The 19189-nt window shown below is 42.7% G+C and overlaps 1 protein-coding gene across 6 annotated transcripts in view; it reads left to right on the forward strand.

Annotated features, from left to right (window-relative positions):
• The window catches only part of RASAL3 (RAS protein activator like 3), a 59968-nt gene that overhangs the window by 13287 nt on the left and 27492 nt on the right, over positions 1-19189 (forward strand). For 4 of the 6 annotated variants that reach the window (XR_014559323.1, XM_083718532.1, XM_083718531.1 and 1 more), the window contains 2 exons: positions 9254-9671; positions 18976-19100. Coding sequence is in view for 5 of the 6 variants with exons in the window: in XM_083718532.1 (XP_083574658.1) it covers positions 9254-9671; positions 18976-19100 (543 nt within the window). In the remaining variant the exon portion in view is untranslated. Of the gene's footprint in view, positions 1-7303; positions 7407-8543; positions 8872-9253; positions 9672-18975; positions 19101-19189 lie in introns of those variants that run through there. The other 2 variants (XM_083718529.1, XM_083718530.1) reach the window with 2 other exon arrangements.

Raw genomic sequence — 19189 nt, forward strand, 5'->3', positions numbered from 1 at the left:
CCTTTTTATTTCTCTGTTCTCCCACAGAAATGTTCTTTTTCCAAAAGTTTCTAGTGTCTCTGCAGAGGTTTGCTATTCTTGAAGCAAAACATTACCTCATGTTCCTTTCATTTTCCAACAAATAGTTCCATTGTTTCCTGTAGTGTGTAGACCTCTGTAGACAAAATAGTGTTCCATTCCTGCAGTTTCCCAGGAGATTGAAAGTTCCATTCAACTGTTCACATTTCCTGTGAAAAACACATGCAATGTCCCTCGGCTCCTCTAGGTGGATTGCAATAACAAAGTTCCCTTCCAGAATCACATCCACCAGACCAAGTAGCTTGTTGACCGATATTTAAAACAGTTTGTATTCAATTTGTAACAAATATAACCGGCAAAGTCCTTATAACAAAGTCTCTATTTTAATCTTCCTTTTTGACAGCTCTTTGACAGCTGTCAAAACCTCCATCACTTTTCTCCAGGCAGTTTCACGAATCGCTCCAGGGATTCCGGGGGGGTTGCTTTTTTTTTTTTAAACAATTCCACTTTTCTCCTCCAGCTCAATCTTATAATTTTCCCTCGCAAAGTTGCTGATTCGGCAAGATAAGGTTACACTCGATCTTATTTTTTTTTTTAATAAATTTTTATTAGGGGTTTTTACAAAATAAAGTACAAAGATAAACAACCTTTCTTTTATCTCAACAGAGTTTCATGACTTCTTTGGACTTCCTCACATCTCCCGCTGCCATTTTCATCATCATAAATTTTTCCCAGCAATTTATCATCTAATTTGCAAATTTTATAACCACTTATTTAAATATAATCCTCTGTAAATTAATTTCTCTTAATCTCACTTTACATCCCATTTCGATCCGATTTTGTGGTGGCCAATTATTTATGATCAAACATCCTACTTAACTTTCCACCAAATCACAATATTTTTGTAAATAAGTCTTAAATTTCCTCCAATCTTCTTCAACCCTCTCTTCTCCCAGGTCTCGAATTCTGCCAGTCATCTCAGCCAGTTGCATATAGTCCATCAGCTGCATCTGCCATTCTTCCAGAGTGGGTAGATCTTGAGTTTTCCACTTCTTGGCGATAAGTATCCTTGCTGCTGCTGTTGCGTACAAAAAGAATGTTCGATCCTTCTTTGGCACCATCTGGCCGACAATGCCCAGGAGGAAGGCCTCTGGTTTCTTAAGGAAGGTATACTTAAATACCTTTTTCAGCTCATTATATATCATTTCCCAGAAGACCTTCACCCTGGGACAAGTCCACCAGAGGTGAAAGAATGTTCCTTCATTTTCCTTACATTTCCAACATTTGTTGTCTGGCACATGGCATATTTTGGCTAGTTTAACTGGGGTCATGTACCACCTATATATCATTTTCATTACATTTTCCTTCAGAGCATTACATGCCGTGAAGTTCATCCCCGTGGTCCACAACCTTTCCCAATCCTCAAACATAATATTATGCCCAATATCCTGTGCCCACTTTATCATGGCCGACTTAACCATTTCATCTTGTGTATTCCATTTCAACAGCAAGTTATACATTCTTGAGAGTACTTTAGTCTTAGGTTCTAACAATTCTGTTTCCAGCTTCGATTTCTCCACCTGGAATCCTAGCTTTTTATCCTTTTTAAAAATTTCTTGAATCTGAGCGTAATGTAACCAGTCTCGCACTTTGTCTTTCATTTTTTCCAAACTCTGCAATTTCCAATTGTTGCCCTCTTTCTCTATTATTTCCCAATATTTCGGCCATTTGGCCTCCATATTGGGTCTTTTTCGGGCCTTAGCCTCCAGAGGTGATAACCATCTTGGAGTTTTATTTTCCAATAGGTCTTTGTATTTTGTCCAGACATTAAACACTGCTTTCCTGACAATATGGTTCTTAAAGGCCTTATTGATCTTAACTTTGTCATACCATAAGTATGCATGCCAGCCAAATGCATTGTTAAAACCTTCTAAATCTAACACATCAGTGTCCTCTAGAAGTAGCCAGTCTTTTAGCCAGCAGAAAGCTGCGGCTTCGTAGTACAACCTTAAGTCTGGCAGGGCAAAGCCCCCTCTTTCTTTCGCGTCAGTTAATATCTTAAACTTAATTCTGGGCTTTTTGCCCTGCCAGACAAATTTAGAAATATCTCTCTGCCACTTCCTGAAGCACTCCGTCTTATCCACAATTTGCAATGTTTGAAACAAAAACAACATCTTAGGCAATACATTCATCTTAATAGCAGCAATTCGGCCTAACAAAGAAAGCTTCAATTTTGACCAACTGTCCAAGTCTCTCTTAATTTCAGACCAACATTTTTCATAATTATCCTTAAATAGACTCAGATTTTTTGCTGTTATGTTTACCCCTAGGTACTTTACTTTTTTAACCACAGTTAGTTCTGTTTCTCTCTGAAACCGTTCTGACTCTGCATCTGTCAAATTTTTTCCCAACACCTTAGTTTTCTGTTTGTTTAGTTTAAAGCCCGCTACCTGACCAAAGTCCTGAATCAATTGTAACACTCTTTTTGTACTAGATTCTGGCTCTTGCAATGTCAAAACAAGGTCATCTGCAAAAGCTTTAAGTTTATATTGTTTCACTCCGATCTGAATCCCTTGCACCAACCGGTCCCCTCTAATCAAGTTCAAGAGCACCTCCAGGACAGAAATAAACAGCAAGGGGGAAATCGGGCAGCCTTGTCGTGTCCCTTTTTCAATCTTAAACTCTTCTGTAACCACATTGTTGACTATCAGTTTTGCCTTTTGTTCTGAATAAATCGCGTCAATCCCATTTTCAAAACCCCGCCCCACTCCCATTTCTTTTAAATTCCCCTTCATAAATTTCCAAGAAATGTTATCGAAGGCCTTCTCCGCGTCTATAAAAATTAGAACTGCTTTAGTGTTAATATTTGTTTGCAAAAGTTCCAAAATGTCAATAATGTTCCTTGTATTAGCAAATAAGTGTCTTCCTGGGAGAAAGCCTGCCTGGTCTTTATGAATTATCTCATTTAAAACTCTTTTGAGTCTACCTGCCAAGACGTCAGCAAATATTTTGTAATCCACATTTAAAAGGGAAATGGGACGGTAGTTCTTAAGTTGTGTCTTTTCAGTTTCTGATTTTGGTATCAATGTGATGAAAGCTTCCTTCCACGATTCAGGCGCCTTCTTTCCCTCCATAATTTCATTGCTGACCTCCATCAGTGGTTGAATCAAATAGTCACTTAATGTCTTATAGTACTTGGAGGTCAAGCCATCTGGCCCTGGAGACTTGCCCAACTTCATATTCTGAATGGCCTGTTCTATCTCTAGTCGTGTTATTTTACTATTCAGGAGTGATCTATTTTCTTGTGATAGTTTTTTAAGTCCATTTTTCTCCAAAAATTTTGCAATCTCTTCCTCCTTTTGTGGCCCTTGAGTGTATAATTTCTTAAAATATTTCTGGAAACATTTTCTAATTTCCACCGGGTTCTGAATATTCCTTCCTTCTATTTCCAAATTTGTTACTATGTTCAGCTTTTGTCTCTTCTTCAACTGCCAAGCCAGCAGTTTCCCACATTTATTAGCCGATTCAAATGTTTTTTGTTTCATTGATTTAATCTTCCATTCTATTTCCTGATTTATCAGTTTGGAATATTGTGCCTGATGAAGTTTAATTTCTCTCAAAATCGGCTGTGACTTCGGGTTTACTCTTAGTTTCTTCTCTAACTCTTTAATTTTCCCCAAAATCTTGTCCTTTTTCTCATTTTGTAGTCTTTTCTTTATGGCGTTCTGTTGTATCAAGAACCCTCTCATCACAGCTTTGCTTGCGTCCCAGATTGTTCTTTTTTCCACAGCAGTGTTCAAATTTATCTCAAAATAGTCCTTTATTGTTTTTTTGGCCTTCTTGATAATCTCCTGATCTCTAAACAAGTTGTCATTCATCTTCCATCTAAAGGAGCCGGTTGGTAATAATGTCATGTCCATTTTCAACGCGTTATGATCGGAGCAGGTCTTTGGGCAGATTTCCACTTTCTTCACCTTAGGAGCCAGACCTCTAGAAATCCATATTTGGTCAATTCTTGTCCAAGTCAGTTGGGCTTCAGAGAAAAATGTTCCTTCTTTCCCTAAGGGGTTCTTTGTCCTCCATATATCAATCCAGTCCATGTTGTCTGTCATTTCAAAAAAGGTCTTTGGTAGTCTGCCTTCTTTAGTAACCTTTTGGCTTTGTGACCTATCCATATTTGTAGAAACGATCCCATTCATATCTCCCATCATAATGATGTTATCATAGTCCAGATAATCCAGCATAATCTCATGCAACTTCTTGTAGAATTCTGATTTCCCTTCATTTGGAGCGTAGATTCCTAATATCAAAATTTTCTCTCCTTGGTGCTGTATTTCAATTGCCAAAATTCTTCCATGTTCATCTTTAAATAAAAATTTTGGTGAGAGGCTCTCCTTTGCATATATCACCACTCCTCTCTTCTTAACTAAGTCCGAAGATATAAATTCTTGGCCTAACCTTTTATTTACCAATATTTTTCTGTGGAGCCTAGTCACATGTGTTTCTTGTAAACAAGTAATGTCTAATTGCTCCTTTTTTAATATGTGAAAGATTTTCTTCCTTTTTTCCGGACTGTTGCAGCCATTTATATTCCAACTTAAAAGTTGCAGAGACATCCTGGATAGATCTGTTTAGTTTCCTTGGGATGGTATTTTGTTCTGTGAGTCTTCAGGGTTCTGAGGTACAGGCACCTGTGGTGGTTCAGGCCCTGAGGGTAGTTCAAGTCCTTTATGAAGGTCCTCTCCGTAGGCAGTCAAAAACTTATCCCTATCTTCCAAAGTTCTAATTTTAATCTTCTTCCCTCTAAAGGTAAAAGATAGTCCTTGGGGAAAGTCCCACCTAAAGATGATTGAGTTGCTTCTCAGCAATTTTACTAAGTCCAAATATTCAGATCTAAGATCCAACAGCTGTTTAGGAATGTCCTTAAAAATCTCAATTCTTTTGTCCGAAATGTTCAAGGAGCTTCCGTAGTGCAGGCCCAAAATCTTGTCCCTTTCCTCCTTTGATCTCAACGTAATCAAACAGTCTCTGGGCCTTTCTCTCTTTGTGAGTCTTCCAAGTCTGAAGGCTGACACAATTTTAAAGTCTTCCTCCTCTAGACCCCAGAACTTGGAGAATTCTTTGGTCAGAAACTCAGCTAGATTACCTTCTTCCACTTCTGGTATCGATCTTATCCTTAAATTAATCTCCCTGTTCCGAAGTTCCAACATGGAGAGATAGGTCTGGTGTTCCCCAACCTGCTTACTGAGCGGCCTTACTTCTTTTTCCAACTCTCCCACTCTTTGGCTGGTCTCTTCGGCCAGTTTCTGATTTTCACCTGCAGCCTCCTTCAGTTGTCCGATTGCTTGTGCATTCTGTGCAACTTGCCCAGATAATTTGTTTAAAGTTTCTGTATTAAGGTCAATTTTCGCAGTTTGTTGATCAACTTTCCTCTCCAAAGACTCCAATTTCTCAAGAATTCTCTCTAATACAGAACCAGATCCTCCTGAGGCCATCTCTTCTAGTTGTAAATCCTCAGTTTCTTCCTCCCCTGCCTGTGACAGGGAGGTAGCTTTTTCCTCCGAGGGCAAAGTGGGCACAGATGATCTGCGTGCTTGTGAGGCTGCAGTTACGGTTGTCAGAGTTGTTTGTCTGGTCCTTAATCCCTTTCTTTTTGCGCCACTCATTCCAAAGTTATCTAGCAGTCAAGGTCAAGCTGAGTTGTTCCCATGGGAAAACTACGGCCCAGGTGGTAGCAATCAAACAGAGGGCCGGGAAATAGAAAGTAAAACAATGTTTTTGTTGTAAATCCTCAATCCTCTAGGGGGAGCATAAAATGTCCTAGGAAGAAGAGTCCATTCCACATACGAAATCTGAACCAATACTTAGGGATCTTCACAAAAGTAGTTTTAGCAGAGTTGGTTTTAGGTTTGCCACAATATTTCAAGTTGTGCTTACTGGAGTTCCAAAATGCAAGAACGTAACCATTCTGAACTCCCTCAGACTGTCTCAAAGTTTAAATAGAATGTATCCAAATTTGCAGTCTGACAGTTCTACTGCTCAGGCAGTTCTGACACCTGGGCTTCTTAAACAGAATTGTAATCCACAAAGAAAGGAGTATATAAGTCCTAATAAAAGTCCAAAAATCAATTGCTTACAGTCTTTAAAGGGAAAAGTAATTTCTGCGGGTGCTCAATCTGAGCTGTCAAAAGTTCTCTCTGTGCCTCCACTCCTCCTGCTCTTTGCTTTAAAAGTCAATGGCTGCGGAGGACGGACTTCCTTTTCCTCGTCTCTCCGCTTTCAGCTTATTTTCAATATTTTTAGTCCCGAAATTTAGTAAAGTCCTCAATTACTCACGGGTTGTTGCGTTTTAGAATCTTGTGTTGAAGGAAGAAAGGTCGGCGCTCACCGGCAACGGCAGCGCGGCTTCGCTCCGCTGAATGCGCATAGACCCACAGCGCCGCTACCCCCTCTGCGATCCGGAGCCCCTTACGGGGTTCCCTCAACGTTTCGGGGGTAGCTCCTGGCGCCCGCCGGGTCCCGAGACCGCAGGCTTCCGCTGCCTGCGGTTTTCCAGAATGGGTCTCCGCTTCGCCGTAGCGGACGACCCTTTTCCAGCGTAGCTTCCCTCTCCCGGTTAGGAAAGGGCAGCCATTACCGTTCGCGCCGCCTCCGGAAGTCCAGGTTACACTCGATCTTAGTTGTCCAGTCCTTTGTTTTGGCTCTTCTACAATTTAGGGGTAGGCTGACTTCCTTTTTTCCACCTCCCCCGTTCGCTCCGAATTTTAAAAATTTATCCCCCTTTTTTTTTTTTTTTTTTTTTTTTTTTTTTTTTTTTTTTAGTCCATATTCCAATTACTCACGGGTTCTTCTTTAGAGCCGAATTTTCAATGGAAGAAGTCAGCGCTCTCCGCCGGATGGCATGCGGCTGCGCTCGGCAGGGATAGCAGAGAACTCAAAGCACCACGCTTCTCCCCGGCACCCGATCCGTAGCCTTTAAAAAGGCTCCTTCACGAGTCGGGAGGGCGCTAACGGTGCCAGCCGAGTCTCCATGTCCACGGCCTCAATCTGGCCGTGGTTTTTAAGGGTCCCCGCATCGCCGGTGCGGTAGGACCCAGCCCCTGCCAAGCCGGCTCCCTCCGGAGCTCGGAGGGAGCCCGCCATTCGGCGATGGCGCCGACCCGGAAGGCAAATGTGCACCTTCTGAGCTAGACAGACAGAGAATGGCTTCAGCCACCCACACTGTAAGAGGCAGCCTTGGTGCTGCTCAGGCAGAGGGAGGTGTGATTGTTATCTTTGATGCAGATCACATGGGGACTTGCAGAGCACAGGATGAGGAGGGGAGGAAATCAGCCAGACAGTGAAGTGGTGAAGGCAGGATGGGGTGAGAAGCTCAGCAGGAAGCCAAGGTAACTGGGCAGATGGCTCTGTGCTGTGGTGGAAGGGGAACTGGTTATTGAGTGGGGGTTGCAGAATGAGGGGTGAGGAAGAGAAGTAACAGAATTGGGACAGGGAGATGTACTCTGCACCCCTTTGTTGCAGCAGATCTTGACGTTGATTGGGCAGATACATATGAAAATAAAACATTTTTTTTAAAATGCAACAAAGGCAGGGCAAAAAACCAGAACATTTGTGGTGCAAAAGCTTGTATAACTAATGATTAAATTTCAGCAGGAAGCTATGGGGCATGCACTGATTGCAAAGGAAGCAGTATGTTCCCCCCGAAACCTTTGCAGGTGGAAACAGTATTGAAAAGGGGATTGTGTACAACTGCCCTGACACCATCAGGAGCACAAAGAAACACTGATGCACAACAAAAAGTATATCCAGAGAGCCCAGGAAAGCACAACTGAGACTGAACGAAATCCTGCACAAATATGCCCTAAAAGATTTTGCTCTGCAGGTGTTACTCAGCCAGGATTTCCCTTCGGTGGTTTTTTGATGAACTTGTGCCAGACGAACCTGCTGCCCCAGTTCCTGTGGGTCCCATATTCTCACCCTCTGGACACCTCTGCAGTATTAAACCGGGGCTGTGGAGCTAGCTGCCTAGAACAAAGCAGTGCCCACAGCAGGGAGGAGGGTAGGAAATGAAAGGTTGGTCCTCTCTATGGGATGCACAGCAATCCCAGCTCAGAGCAATCCCTGCTCCAAGGCTGGCACCATGCAAGGAGTTGGGCAGGATGGCTTCCCAGTGCACAAGGGATGTGGTAGGACAGGTTCTGTGGGTCAGGGCAGAGCCGGTTGCTCAAGAGGCAAGCCCCACAGTGCCCCACCCATGGCTCTTTGGAGCTGGGCCACAGTCTGCGAGGTTTGGCAAAGCACGGTGAACCTTCTCTCGACGGTTTCAGACAAGGCAGATGGGCTTCTGTTGATACTCCACTGTCCGCTCCCAGGTTCTGCAAGCCTCAAGGAGCTTAGCTTGCAAGTTACAATTAGCAACTCGGCGCGGTGCAATCTCTTTCATCACAGGAAGTGTCTGGGTATGAGAATGACAGTGTGGGGTGCAGTTGGGCTTGCCATTTTATTTTCTGTTCCTGATGTTAAAGGCGCAGGAGCCTTGCTATAAACATGTCCGTGACTGAAACACAGCCGGTGCAGGGCAGCATCTCTCAGGACCAGAAACCTCTCAGTTGCGCTCCACGAATGGACAGGGACGGAATCTGACTGCTGTAACCCCGCTGCAACATCCACCTGCCACTAAAAAGGACTGTTCCTTGGTGGGGAAAGACTACCTTCTGGGTTTCAGGAGGAGAAAAGTGCATCTTTCAATTGCCCTGAGAAGCATAGCTGTCAACTTACAGATTTGAAAATAAGGGACCAGCAACCTCGAAAATAAGGGATCAGCAGCCAAAATAAGGGATTTTCCGGGCACAGGTATGTTTAGCTTCTGAGCCCCTCCGAGCCAAAGGCAGAAAGCCCAGCCAGCAGCCAAACGAAGCCTCATCAATAAGGGACAGCAGCGGGACATGGTGCTGGGATAAGGGACTGTCCCGCCAAATAAGAGACGCTTGATAGCTATGCTGAGAAGGCAGGTATCGTTTGTGTTTCCTTGCTGCTCAGGAGAGGGAATCATGTGGCTTTGGTCAAATTGCCAAGACAGGAAGAGTATTAGGCCATTCAGTAAGAACCAGAAGGTGGTAAATCTGGGCTCACTTTTAGCTTGACTGTGATATCCCAAAACCTTGCATGGAATACAAGGGTCTTTTGTTTTTGATGCTTTTCTGGAACCTTTTGCATTTACGCTTTTGCTTTTCAGATGGAGGCTCCCCAGAAACACAGGTCCGGAACAGATACGCCGTCCTTGTTGAGGTCCTACAGGTGGCAGACAGTTCTACAGAATGGGGAGAAGGAACCGGAGTTGAACCATGCGACATGGGGCAGCAGCAGCCGCAGGGACAAGTTACAGAAATGGAGGCGAGTACAAAGCCAGCCAGAGACCGAGCTTTCTGAATCTAGCCATGAGCACCCACAAGCACCAGCGGCCCCCCAAGACAGCAGAGCTGCTGCTAAGAGATCCGTCTTCCAGAGGGCTTTCTCCACTCCGGCCAAAGTGCCCAAGGCCCAGGAGAGAAGCAGTAAGATGAGTTTAAGGAAGTACTTGCGCTCTGTGTCCCACCGAAGGAACCAGGAGGGGACCCTCCGATCAGAAAGGGAGACTAAGGAAGCGAGCAAAGGTAAGACAACTGTCCTCAAGGGCAGTTTTGTGATGGACACCAGCTAGGTTTCTGTGCTGTTTTGAACTAGAAGAGAGCAGACCATACGTGCAGGACAGGCTGGGGGAAGTGGGTAGCTGCATAAAGCTGGTTCAAGGCCTGACATTGCTCAAAAACACCTTCCACATCCTGTCTAGGGTTCTATCGCTTATGACTGAGATATATTTTGAAAGCACGAAGGCAGTGACTGGTGAAATCCCAGGTGACAATGCAAGGAGCCACAAGGAATTGATGCTTCAGTGCTCTGCATGACTCTTTGCCTTGCACCCACCACAGTAGACTATATGCAAAATAAAAAAGTAAAAAATAAAAGTAAAGGACCCCTGGACACGCGGAAACACCATTTACCTTTCCGCTGCAGCGGTAGCTATTTATCCTTTTTTTTTTCTTTTAAAGTTTCAAAAAACAATTTTCCACACACACACACACACACACACACACACACACATATTTATATTAAGCCATAATCCATATCAGTACATTTATGGAGTTCCCTGAACCCCCAGATTTCCCGCCACCCCTCCCTTCGCTTCCATAATTTATCTTCCTTTTTTACTGCATCTAATTCAATTTATCTACAGTAAATTATTACACTTCAACTTTATCCTTTGTTGTTTTAAATTATAAGTGCTAAATCAATCCTGCTAACGTTTTTAAATGTTTACAGTGTTCTTTAATATATTCTATACAGTTATGCCATTCTTTGTTGAATTTATTATCCTCTTGGTGCCTGATCTTCCCAGTCAGCCTTGCCATTTTGGCATAGTCCATCATTTTCATTATCCATTCTTCTTTTGATGGGGTTCTTTTTTCTTTCCATCCTTGGGCAGATAACATTCTTGCCGCTGTCGCCGCATATATAAACACTACTTTCTTATTCTTCAGTAATTCTTCTCCTATTATACCTAATAAGAAAGCCTCTGGTTTTTTAAACAATAGTTATTTTAAACATTTTTTCCCCAGTTCATTTATAAATCATTTCCCAGAAGAGAGGGGTGGTACCTATTTATCTACTTGCACTGGCATGCTTTCAAACTGCTAGGTTAGCAGGAGCTGGGACAGAGCAACGAGAGCTCATGGGGATTCGAACTGCTGACCTTCCGATTAGCAAGCCCAAGAGGTTCAGTGGTTTAGACCACAGCGCCACCCGCGTGCCTATTTAGAGCAAAATAAATTTTCTTAATGTCTGTATTTTATTCATGCACAGAATTTGGGTTGTTTTAGCCAAGCCGACACAACCCATAACTGTTCTAATTGGTATTAGAACGCAAAAAGAACCAAAGTGAAGTCGGTATTCTAGATTAATTTGTCAAGGAAAATAAATGATGTGATACTATGTCTGGGCTGCCAGTGTTATCCTCTGTTTCTCAAAGGGTGAGCCTCTTCACCTCTCCAGGAATTTCTCTCTTCTTGCCAAATTCTGGGAAGAATAATGGTTGGTTTTAAACCACGGTTTAGAAACTATTGTGCAATAAGTAAGCAGCTGTCTGTCTTTCATCAGGCTGCCGTAAAAAAAAGAAAAGAAAGAACTGGTGTGGTGATTGGCTGGGGAGATAATTAAAAGTTTAGGAAAGTGCAAAGTTCCCAGTCTTCTTCAATTTACCCCTATACCACATTTCAGTTTAGGTGCAAAATTGAGTGGGATTTTATTCCCTGTGGGGCAGCAGGGAGGAATGCTGGCTGAACTAAAGACGATGCAAAATAGATCTATTGCTGACCCAGTTAAGCTGAAACGATTGACTGCAAACCACTTCCGTCCTATTGACACCATTCTGAAGTCAGTGAGGCTCTTGATGCCTAAAGTCATCTGAGCACATCTGAATGTGTTCTTTGATTTGATTCCAACTCTCGACCTGCAAAGTAAAATCCCTTGACACTCCCTGCCCTCTCCTGCTCCACTCCTTCTGCCAACTGCTAATAATACGGTTTGGGTGAGCTTAGGTCTTCCTTAGGTGTCTGTTTCATGCCTCAGTTTGGTTTACTTGGCTGCACTATTAAAAAAAGTCTGCATCGAAACATACAAGCTTTTTCGTTCTGCTGGTGTTGAAATGACGGCCGCAGCAGCTACTTCCCTCACTTTGGTGAAAGGCCCTTCCTACACGAGTTGCCGTTCTGCTCCATAAATCTGCACTTGTTTGTTGTGCACGGCCCACACTCCTTACCTCAAAGCAGCGCTTTTGTGGAATGTGATTGTGAAACAGCTGTGTGTGTGTGGCGTATTTTATATCATTTATAATGAGTGACACATCCTCTCCCTTTGCTGCCAGTGCTACCGCTCTGCCTTTTGTTCCAGTTTATATTTTATTATTTAAGTTTGTTTGTTTGTTTGTTTGTTTGTTTTAAAAGCAAATAAACTATTTATTTGGTGGCGTGCTTTTGTGTGAACTCCTGCAATGAGGGGGGAATGTGCAGCCAGTTTTCTTTCCTTTAAAAAAAAATATTTATGCTTTTCAGGTTTATACATTTCACTAATTTTTCAATCATTTTCACATTTCAACACTTGACTTCCTTCCTCCTCTTTCTGCAGTTCCTTAAATTTATTTTTAATATCTTCTGCATGTCCAGTTTAACTCAATTTGCTCATTTATTCATCTTCTTTAAATGTATACTCTTATAAAACTGCAGGTTATTACAATAACCCTGCCAATGTTCTTATCTGTTTACAATTTGTAAATCTTCAACAAACCATTTCTATTCTTTTATTTAAAAGCTTGTTATCTTGATTTCTTAGTTTTCTGGTAAGTTTTGCCATTTCTGCATATTCCATAAGTTTTTGCATCCATTCTTCCTTTGCTGGGACTTCTGCTTCTTTCCATTTTGGGGCGAGTAATATTCTTGCTGCTGTGGTCACATACATGAATAAGTTTCTATACAGTTAAGGCAGTTCTGGCCATATAATTCCCAAAAGAAAAACTTCTGTGGTTTTTTTTTTTACAAACATTTTTTTTAAAAAAATATTTTTATTATTTTCCTCTTTAAACAGTATTTTCAATATTACAATACCAAACACAAAGACTTTCTGCTCTGCTCAGCATACGACTTCCCTCCTTCCCTTCAGTAGGTTTTCCACTTTCAGATCCAATCATGCAGTTTAAATCTTTAACCTATTGTCTGCATTGTAGGATTTATTCCAATCCTGCTAGTGTCTTCAGATTTTTGCAATTATTAAAATATGCAATAAATTTACTCCAGTCCCTTTGGAATTTCTGATCATCCTGCTCTCGAATCCTGCAAGTCAGTCTGGCCAGTTCTGCAAAGTCCATCATCTTCGCCTGCCACTGCAATGGTAGGTACCTCCTGTAACTTCCACTTTTGGGTCATTAAATTTCTTGCTGCAACTGTGGCGTACATAAATAGTCTTTGGTCTATCTTTGCAATTTCCTCTCCCATCAAACCTAGCAAAAATGCTTCCTGTTTTTGGGGGAAGGTATAGCTAAACATCTTTTTTAGTTCATTATAGATCAGTTTCCAAAATATTTTTACTCTGTCACAAGTCCACCGCATGTGATAAAAGTCACTGTCTGATTCTTTACATTTCCAGCATGTTTTATCTCTCATTCTATACATTTTAGCTAAATTTACTGGTGTCAAATACCACCTATACATCATCTTCATTACATTTTCTTTTAATGCCATACATGCTGTAAATTTCAAATTTTCATTCCACAATTTTATCCATGAATCAAACTCAATGTTGTGCCCAAAGTCTAGTGCCCATTTTATCATCACTTCTTTCACTTCCTCATCTTTGTTAAACCATTCTAACAACAAATTGTACATCTTAGATAAAAGTTTACGTCTGCTTTCCAACAGATCGATTTGAAAACTTGATTTTTTGTTTTCAAAACCAACCTTCCTTTTATCAACATTAAATATGTCACTAACTTGATGATATTGCAACCACCCTGAAATAAACCTTCAGTTTGATCATATGGTTTAAGTTTTAAGCCTTGCTTGGTTTCCATCAAAATCTCTTCATATGTGGCCCACCTTCCCTCCATATTTAATTTTTGACCGTCAATATCTCAAACATTATTTTAAACAACCCAGCCAGTTTTCTCTATGTGTATGTGTGTGTGTGTTTTAAAAAGAGGAGATACAATAGCATGGTAGTGTTGGGCTCCATCTTTTTTTTTAAGTCATCATAAACCTCTTAAAAATAAAAATAAAAATTTCAAGAGGTATGTGAGGGGTGGTGAGAGAGAGAGGAAGGAAGTGAACTTGTAACATCTCAAGAGCTAACCAGTTAGTGCTCTGACTTCTGCTATGAACAGGAAGACCTATGATGCATCCACACATCAGTTTAATGTACAGTGGTACCTCGGTTTTCGAACAGCTTAGTTCACGAACAACTTGGAACCCGAATGCTGCAAACCCGGAAGTAGGTGTTCCAGTTTTTGAACTTCTCTTCAGAAGCCGAATGTGCTCCGTTTTGAGTTCCCCTGTGTTTCCTGTTGCGCTGCTAAAATGAACCATGAAAAGAAAAGAAGGGAAGTCATTGATATATTAAGGATGTAAAAATGAGTACTTCAAATTGTAAAACAGAAAATTTAATACAATAGTACCTCGGTTTACAAACTTAATTCGTTCTGGAAGTCCGTTTTTAAACCAAAACTGTTCTTAAACTGAGGTGCGCTTTCCCTAATGAGGCCTCCTGCCGCCGGTGCCCTTCCACCGTTCAGATTCCGTTATTAGACTGAGGTAAAGTTCTCAAACCAAGACACTATTTCCAGTTTTGTGGAGTTTGTAAATCAAATCGTTCTTAAACCAGACTGTTCTTAAACCGAGGTACCACTGTAGAGTGTGTGTGTGTGTGTGTGTGTTTTGTTTCAGCTTGAGGGATCTGCCCTGTATCTTCTGCTGTGAAGACGGAATTAACACAGCTTCTCTGAAAACTCCTTCTCCTGCCTTTGCCTCCCTTGTCATCCAAAGGTCCAGCTGTCTCCCTAGCTTATTTCCTGCTGCTGATGCATTTAAAGAATACTTGACTGTGGCAGGGATTGTGTGGAGATGGAAGGGACCCTTACCTCCTTCTACCTGACCATATTTTGCCTGGTGAGGTGTTCTTTGGGGAGCTGCTGGTGATGAGGGGAAGGAACAGGCAGCGACACTCTGTTGACGTTTTTGAGCTACATGGGTTGCCATATGTCCAGATTTTCCCAGATTTTTTAAAAAAAGTTTTTATTTATACTTTTCGAGTTTACACATTTCATTAGTTTTACAATCAATTTAACATTTCAAAGTTTGACTTCCTTCCCCCTCTTTCTGCGGTTCCTTAAATTTATTTTCTAATATCTGGTTGCACTCGTATGCTTCTGAACTGCTAGGTTGGCAGGACCTGGGACAGAGCAATGGGAGCTCACTCCATCGCAGGGATTCGAACTGCTGACCTTCTGTTCGGCAAGCCCAAGAGGCTCAGTGGTTTCGACCACAGTACCACCCGCGTCAACCTAGCACCTGTCAACTTAGCAGTTCAAAAGCATGCAAGTGCAAGTAGATAAATAGGTACTGCTGCGACGGGAAGGTAAATGGCATTTCCATGCACTCTGGTTTCCATCACAGTGTCCCGTTGCACCAGAAGCGGTTTAGTCATGCTGGCCACATGACCCAGAAAGCTGTCTGTGGACAAATGCCGGCTCCCTCGGGCTGAAAGCGAGATGAGCACCGCAACCCCAAGGTCGCCTTTGACTGGACTTAACCTTCCAGGGATCCTTTACTTCTTTTTTTTACCTTTACCTTGTCTTATTCTTCAGCTAGAACAGGTCCAGCAAATGCCTGCCCAGGCCAGTCACACCAAAGAAGATTCTGCAGAGTTTGGCGATGGCATCTTTCACTGATGAGCTTCTTTAGACCAAACGAAAAGTTCAAAACTGCTTGGTTTCCTTTAGTTTAAAACCTGTTCTCCTCCTCCTGTTCCTGTTCTTCCTTTGCAGGCCATTAAATATCTAGACCCAGGCGTCTAATGGCCTAAGCATAGCTCATTTTCTTCTGCCTCTTCTACTCTGAAGATTTTCCTTTTGGATTCTTTGCCATCTTCCTCTGAATGCTCTTCCATTCGGCAAAATGCTTCTTGAAGTGTGATGTGTAGAATAGTGGGGTTTCAGCAGCTATCTGCTCAGCTGTTTCAGATGCAGGAATCTACCCTAGATGATCAGCGCTGAATTGAGAAACACATTTACTTCCTCAGCCCTAGAAATGGTGCTTCTCAAGTGCTGTGGGTCCATCAGCAGAATCCCATGCAAGCGCAGAGAAAGCTCAATAATAATAATAATAATAATAATAATAATAATAATAATAATTTATTATTTGTACCCCGCCCATCTGGCTGGGTTTCCCCAGCCCCTCTGGGCGGCTTCCAACAAAGATGAAAAATACACTAAAATGTCACATATTAAAAACTTCCCTGAACAGGGCTGCCTTCAGATGTCTTCTGAATGTCAGGTAGTTGTTTATCGCTTTGACATCTGATGGGAGGGCATTCCACAGGGTGGGCGCCACTACCGAGAAGGCCCTCTGCCTGGTTCCCTGTAACTTGGCCTCTCGCAGTGAGAGAACCGCCAGAAGGCCCTCGGAGCTGGACCTCAGTGTCCGGGCAGAACAATGGGGGTGGAGACGCTCCTTCAGACTGAGGCCGTTTAGGGCTTTAAAGGTCAGCACCAACACTTTGAATTGTGCTTGGAAACGTACTGGGAGCCAATGTAGGTCTTTCAAGACCAGTGTTATATGGTCTCGGCGGCCGCTCCCAGTCACCAGTCTAGCTGCCGCATTCTGGATTAGTTGTAGTTTCTGGGTCATCTTCAAAGGTAGCCCCACATAGAGCGTATTGCAGTAGTCCAAGCGGGAGATAACCAGAGCATGCACCACTTCCACCAGATGTCAAAGAGAAAAATAACTACCAAACTTTTAGAAGACATCTGAAAGCAGCCCTGTTTAGGGAACCTTTTAATGTTTAATAGGTTATTGTATTTTAGTGTTCTGTTGGAAGCCACCCAGAGTGGCTGGGGAAACCCAGCTAGTTGGGCGGGGTATAAATAAATTATTATTATTATTATTATTATTATTATTATTATTATTATTATTAACAGGGCATACTGACTGTGCAAAGCCAACCCATCCACATTATGTTGCATTTTTGTGTGTAGCTAGGTATACAAGTCTCTTTCCACTGGGTTTTGGTTTCCTTTTCCCGCCCTTCCTAATTGCACCCTAACCCTCTATGCAAATTTTGTTTGGGGTTGTTAAACTGACAAATAATTGCTAGCTGCCGCTCAAAGGAGAGGGCGGGGTGGGCAGGGCTGCTCTTGTGGGTGGGGATGTCTTTCAAAGATTATCCTGTGGTGATTGGCATGTCAGAAAGAAGGTGGAACGGTATGGCACAAGCCTTGCTGTTTTGCAGGAACTAACTGCCCAGTGATGCAGCTCTTGGTAGTAGTGGAAACTGCAGCTCAATGCTTTTCTGCTGCGATTGACTATGCCAACCCATCCAGCTTTCCGATCTCTATCTGCACGTAGCCACACAAGTGTGGGCAGGATCCACCTCAGGGACAGGAGGAGCCGGCAGCCACCCCCTCGTTTCCCTCTGACCTCTCCCTGTGCTTGAGTGGGATAGAAAAATCTCAGCCACCAGGAGGACAGCTGTGACTCATAGGGAGGGCATGAGATGCTTGACTTTCCGGTGCCCACAGCCTGGCAGCGTAATATTTGAAAAGACCCTAAATGGTGTGCCTGTCAACCCCAAAACACCAGTACAGTGGTACCTCGGGTTACAGACGCTTCAGGTTACAGACTCCGCTAACCCAGAAATAGTACCTCGAGTTAAGAACTTTGCTTCAGGATGAGAACAGAAATTGTGTGGTGGCGGTGTGGTGGCAGCGGGAGGCCCCATTAGCTAAAGTGGTACTTCAGGTTAAGAACAGTTTCAGGTTAAGAACGGACCTCCAGAACGAATTAAGTTCTTAACCAGAAGTACCACTGCATTGCCATTATTTCGTGTGTGTGACTCAGTGAAGCCAAGTTACAAGCTGTGCTATTTTCCATTGTTCAAGACAAATCTAGCAAGGTGACCCTGGTGATAATGGTTGAACTCAGCTTCCAAATAGATTTTGTTTGGTCTGTGTTTTTAAGGGATCCCATTAAGTGGGTGGTTTGCACTTCCTGGATTAATATGCAGATCCAATGTCCTGCCTTGGTTCCTTAGAGCAGGGGTAGGCAACCTAAGGCCCAGGGGCTGGATGCGGCCCAATCGCCTTCTCAATCCAGCGTGTTTTTACATGAGTAGAATGCATGCTTTTATTTTAAATGCATCTCTGGGTTATTTGTGGGGCATAGGAATTCATTCATTCTCTCCCCCCCCCCAAAAAAAATGTAGTCCGGCCCACCACATGGTCTGAGGGACGGTGGACCGGCCCACGGCTGAAAAAGGTTGCTGAGCGCTGCCCTAGAGGAACTCACAGAGCAAGGTCAAAGCAGCAAAGCAGGCCAGGTATTGCAGCACTACGGAGAGCTCCAAGTGTGCTCCAACAAAGGTCTAGGGGCGAACTGAGGACTTTTGAGCCTTTGTCCAGCTTTTCACTGCTGGGCTCTGAGCTCATGACAGAACATCAGTTAACCTTCAGTTTTCACACATCTCTGAATCTTAAGATACACTTCTCTGGCCTAAACAAAAACAAACACTGTTCATAAATGCATATTGTATGTTAGAATGCATATAAAATGCCCCCTATGTATATAATTAAATTTTCTTTTTTACAATTTAAAGTACTCATAATTACATCCTTAAGATATCAATGACTTCCCTTCTTCGCTTTCCATGGTTCATTTTACATATCATAAATCCCTGCATATTCCACAGAAACTATACCATTCAGTATGTCATTATTGCATCCATCAAAACATATTTACACTGTTGAATTCATCTTAATGCTGCCAGCATTTTCAGCTGTACACACACACACACACACACACACACACACACATATGCTAAATCTAAAGTTGCCTGATTTATTCAATGGTGGTTATCTAGTCTTTTATATATTGTATGTTTGAATTATCAATGTATTTGGATGACTTTGTATGATATTACTGTTGTAACTAGCCTTTACTGGCATAAGTTAAAAGTTACAAGTCCCAAGGGCATAGCATATAATGGAAAGACATGTTGATGGTAGTTACTTACTTGGGAGGAAAATGTATTTTGCTCTCACGTCTTTATTAGCAAGTATGAGCCCGGGTAAACCCAAATGCCTCCTTGTTCTTCTTCTTGCAGGTGATGATTATACTGTCCAGTTGACCCAACTGACTTCGGCTGTGCCAACGGATGCAACCATCTGGGATGTGGCCAATGTGTCGCTGGTGGATCGACAGCTAATGGTCTTGGGCAGAGATGAGGAGGTGGGGCCATCTCTGACATTCAAAACTGTAAGAGGGAGAAGGAGGGTGTATGTGTCTCTCTGAGCACACCCAGCACACGGTCGCATGTC

Source organism: Podarcis gaigeae (genome assembly GCF_964106915.1).
Source record: "Podarcis gaigeae genome assembly, chromosome: 17".
Classification (NCBI taxonomy): Eukaryota; Metazoa; Chordata; class Lepidosauria; order Squamata; family Lacertidae; genus Podarcis; species Podarcis gaigeae.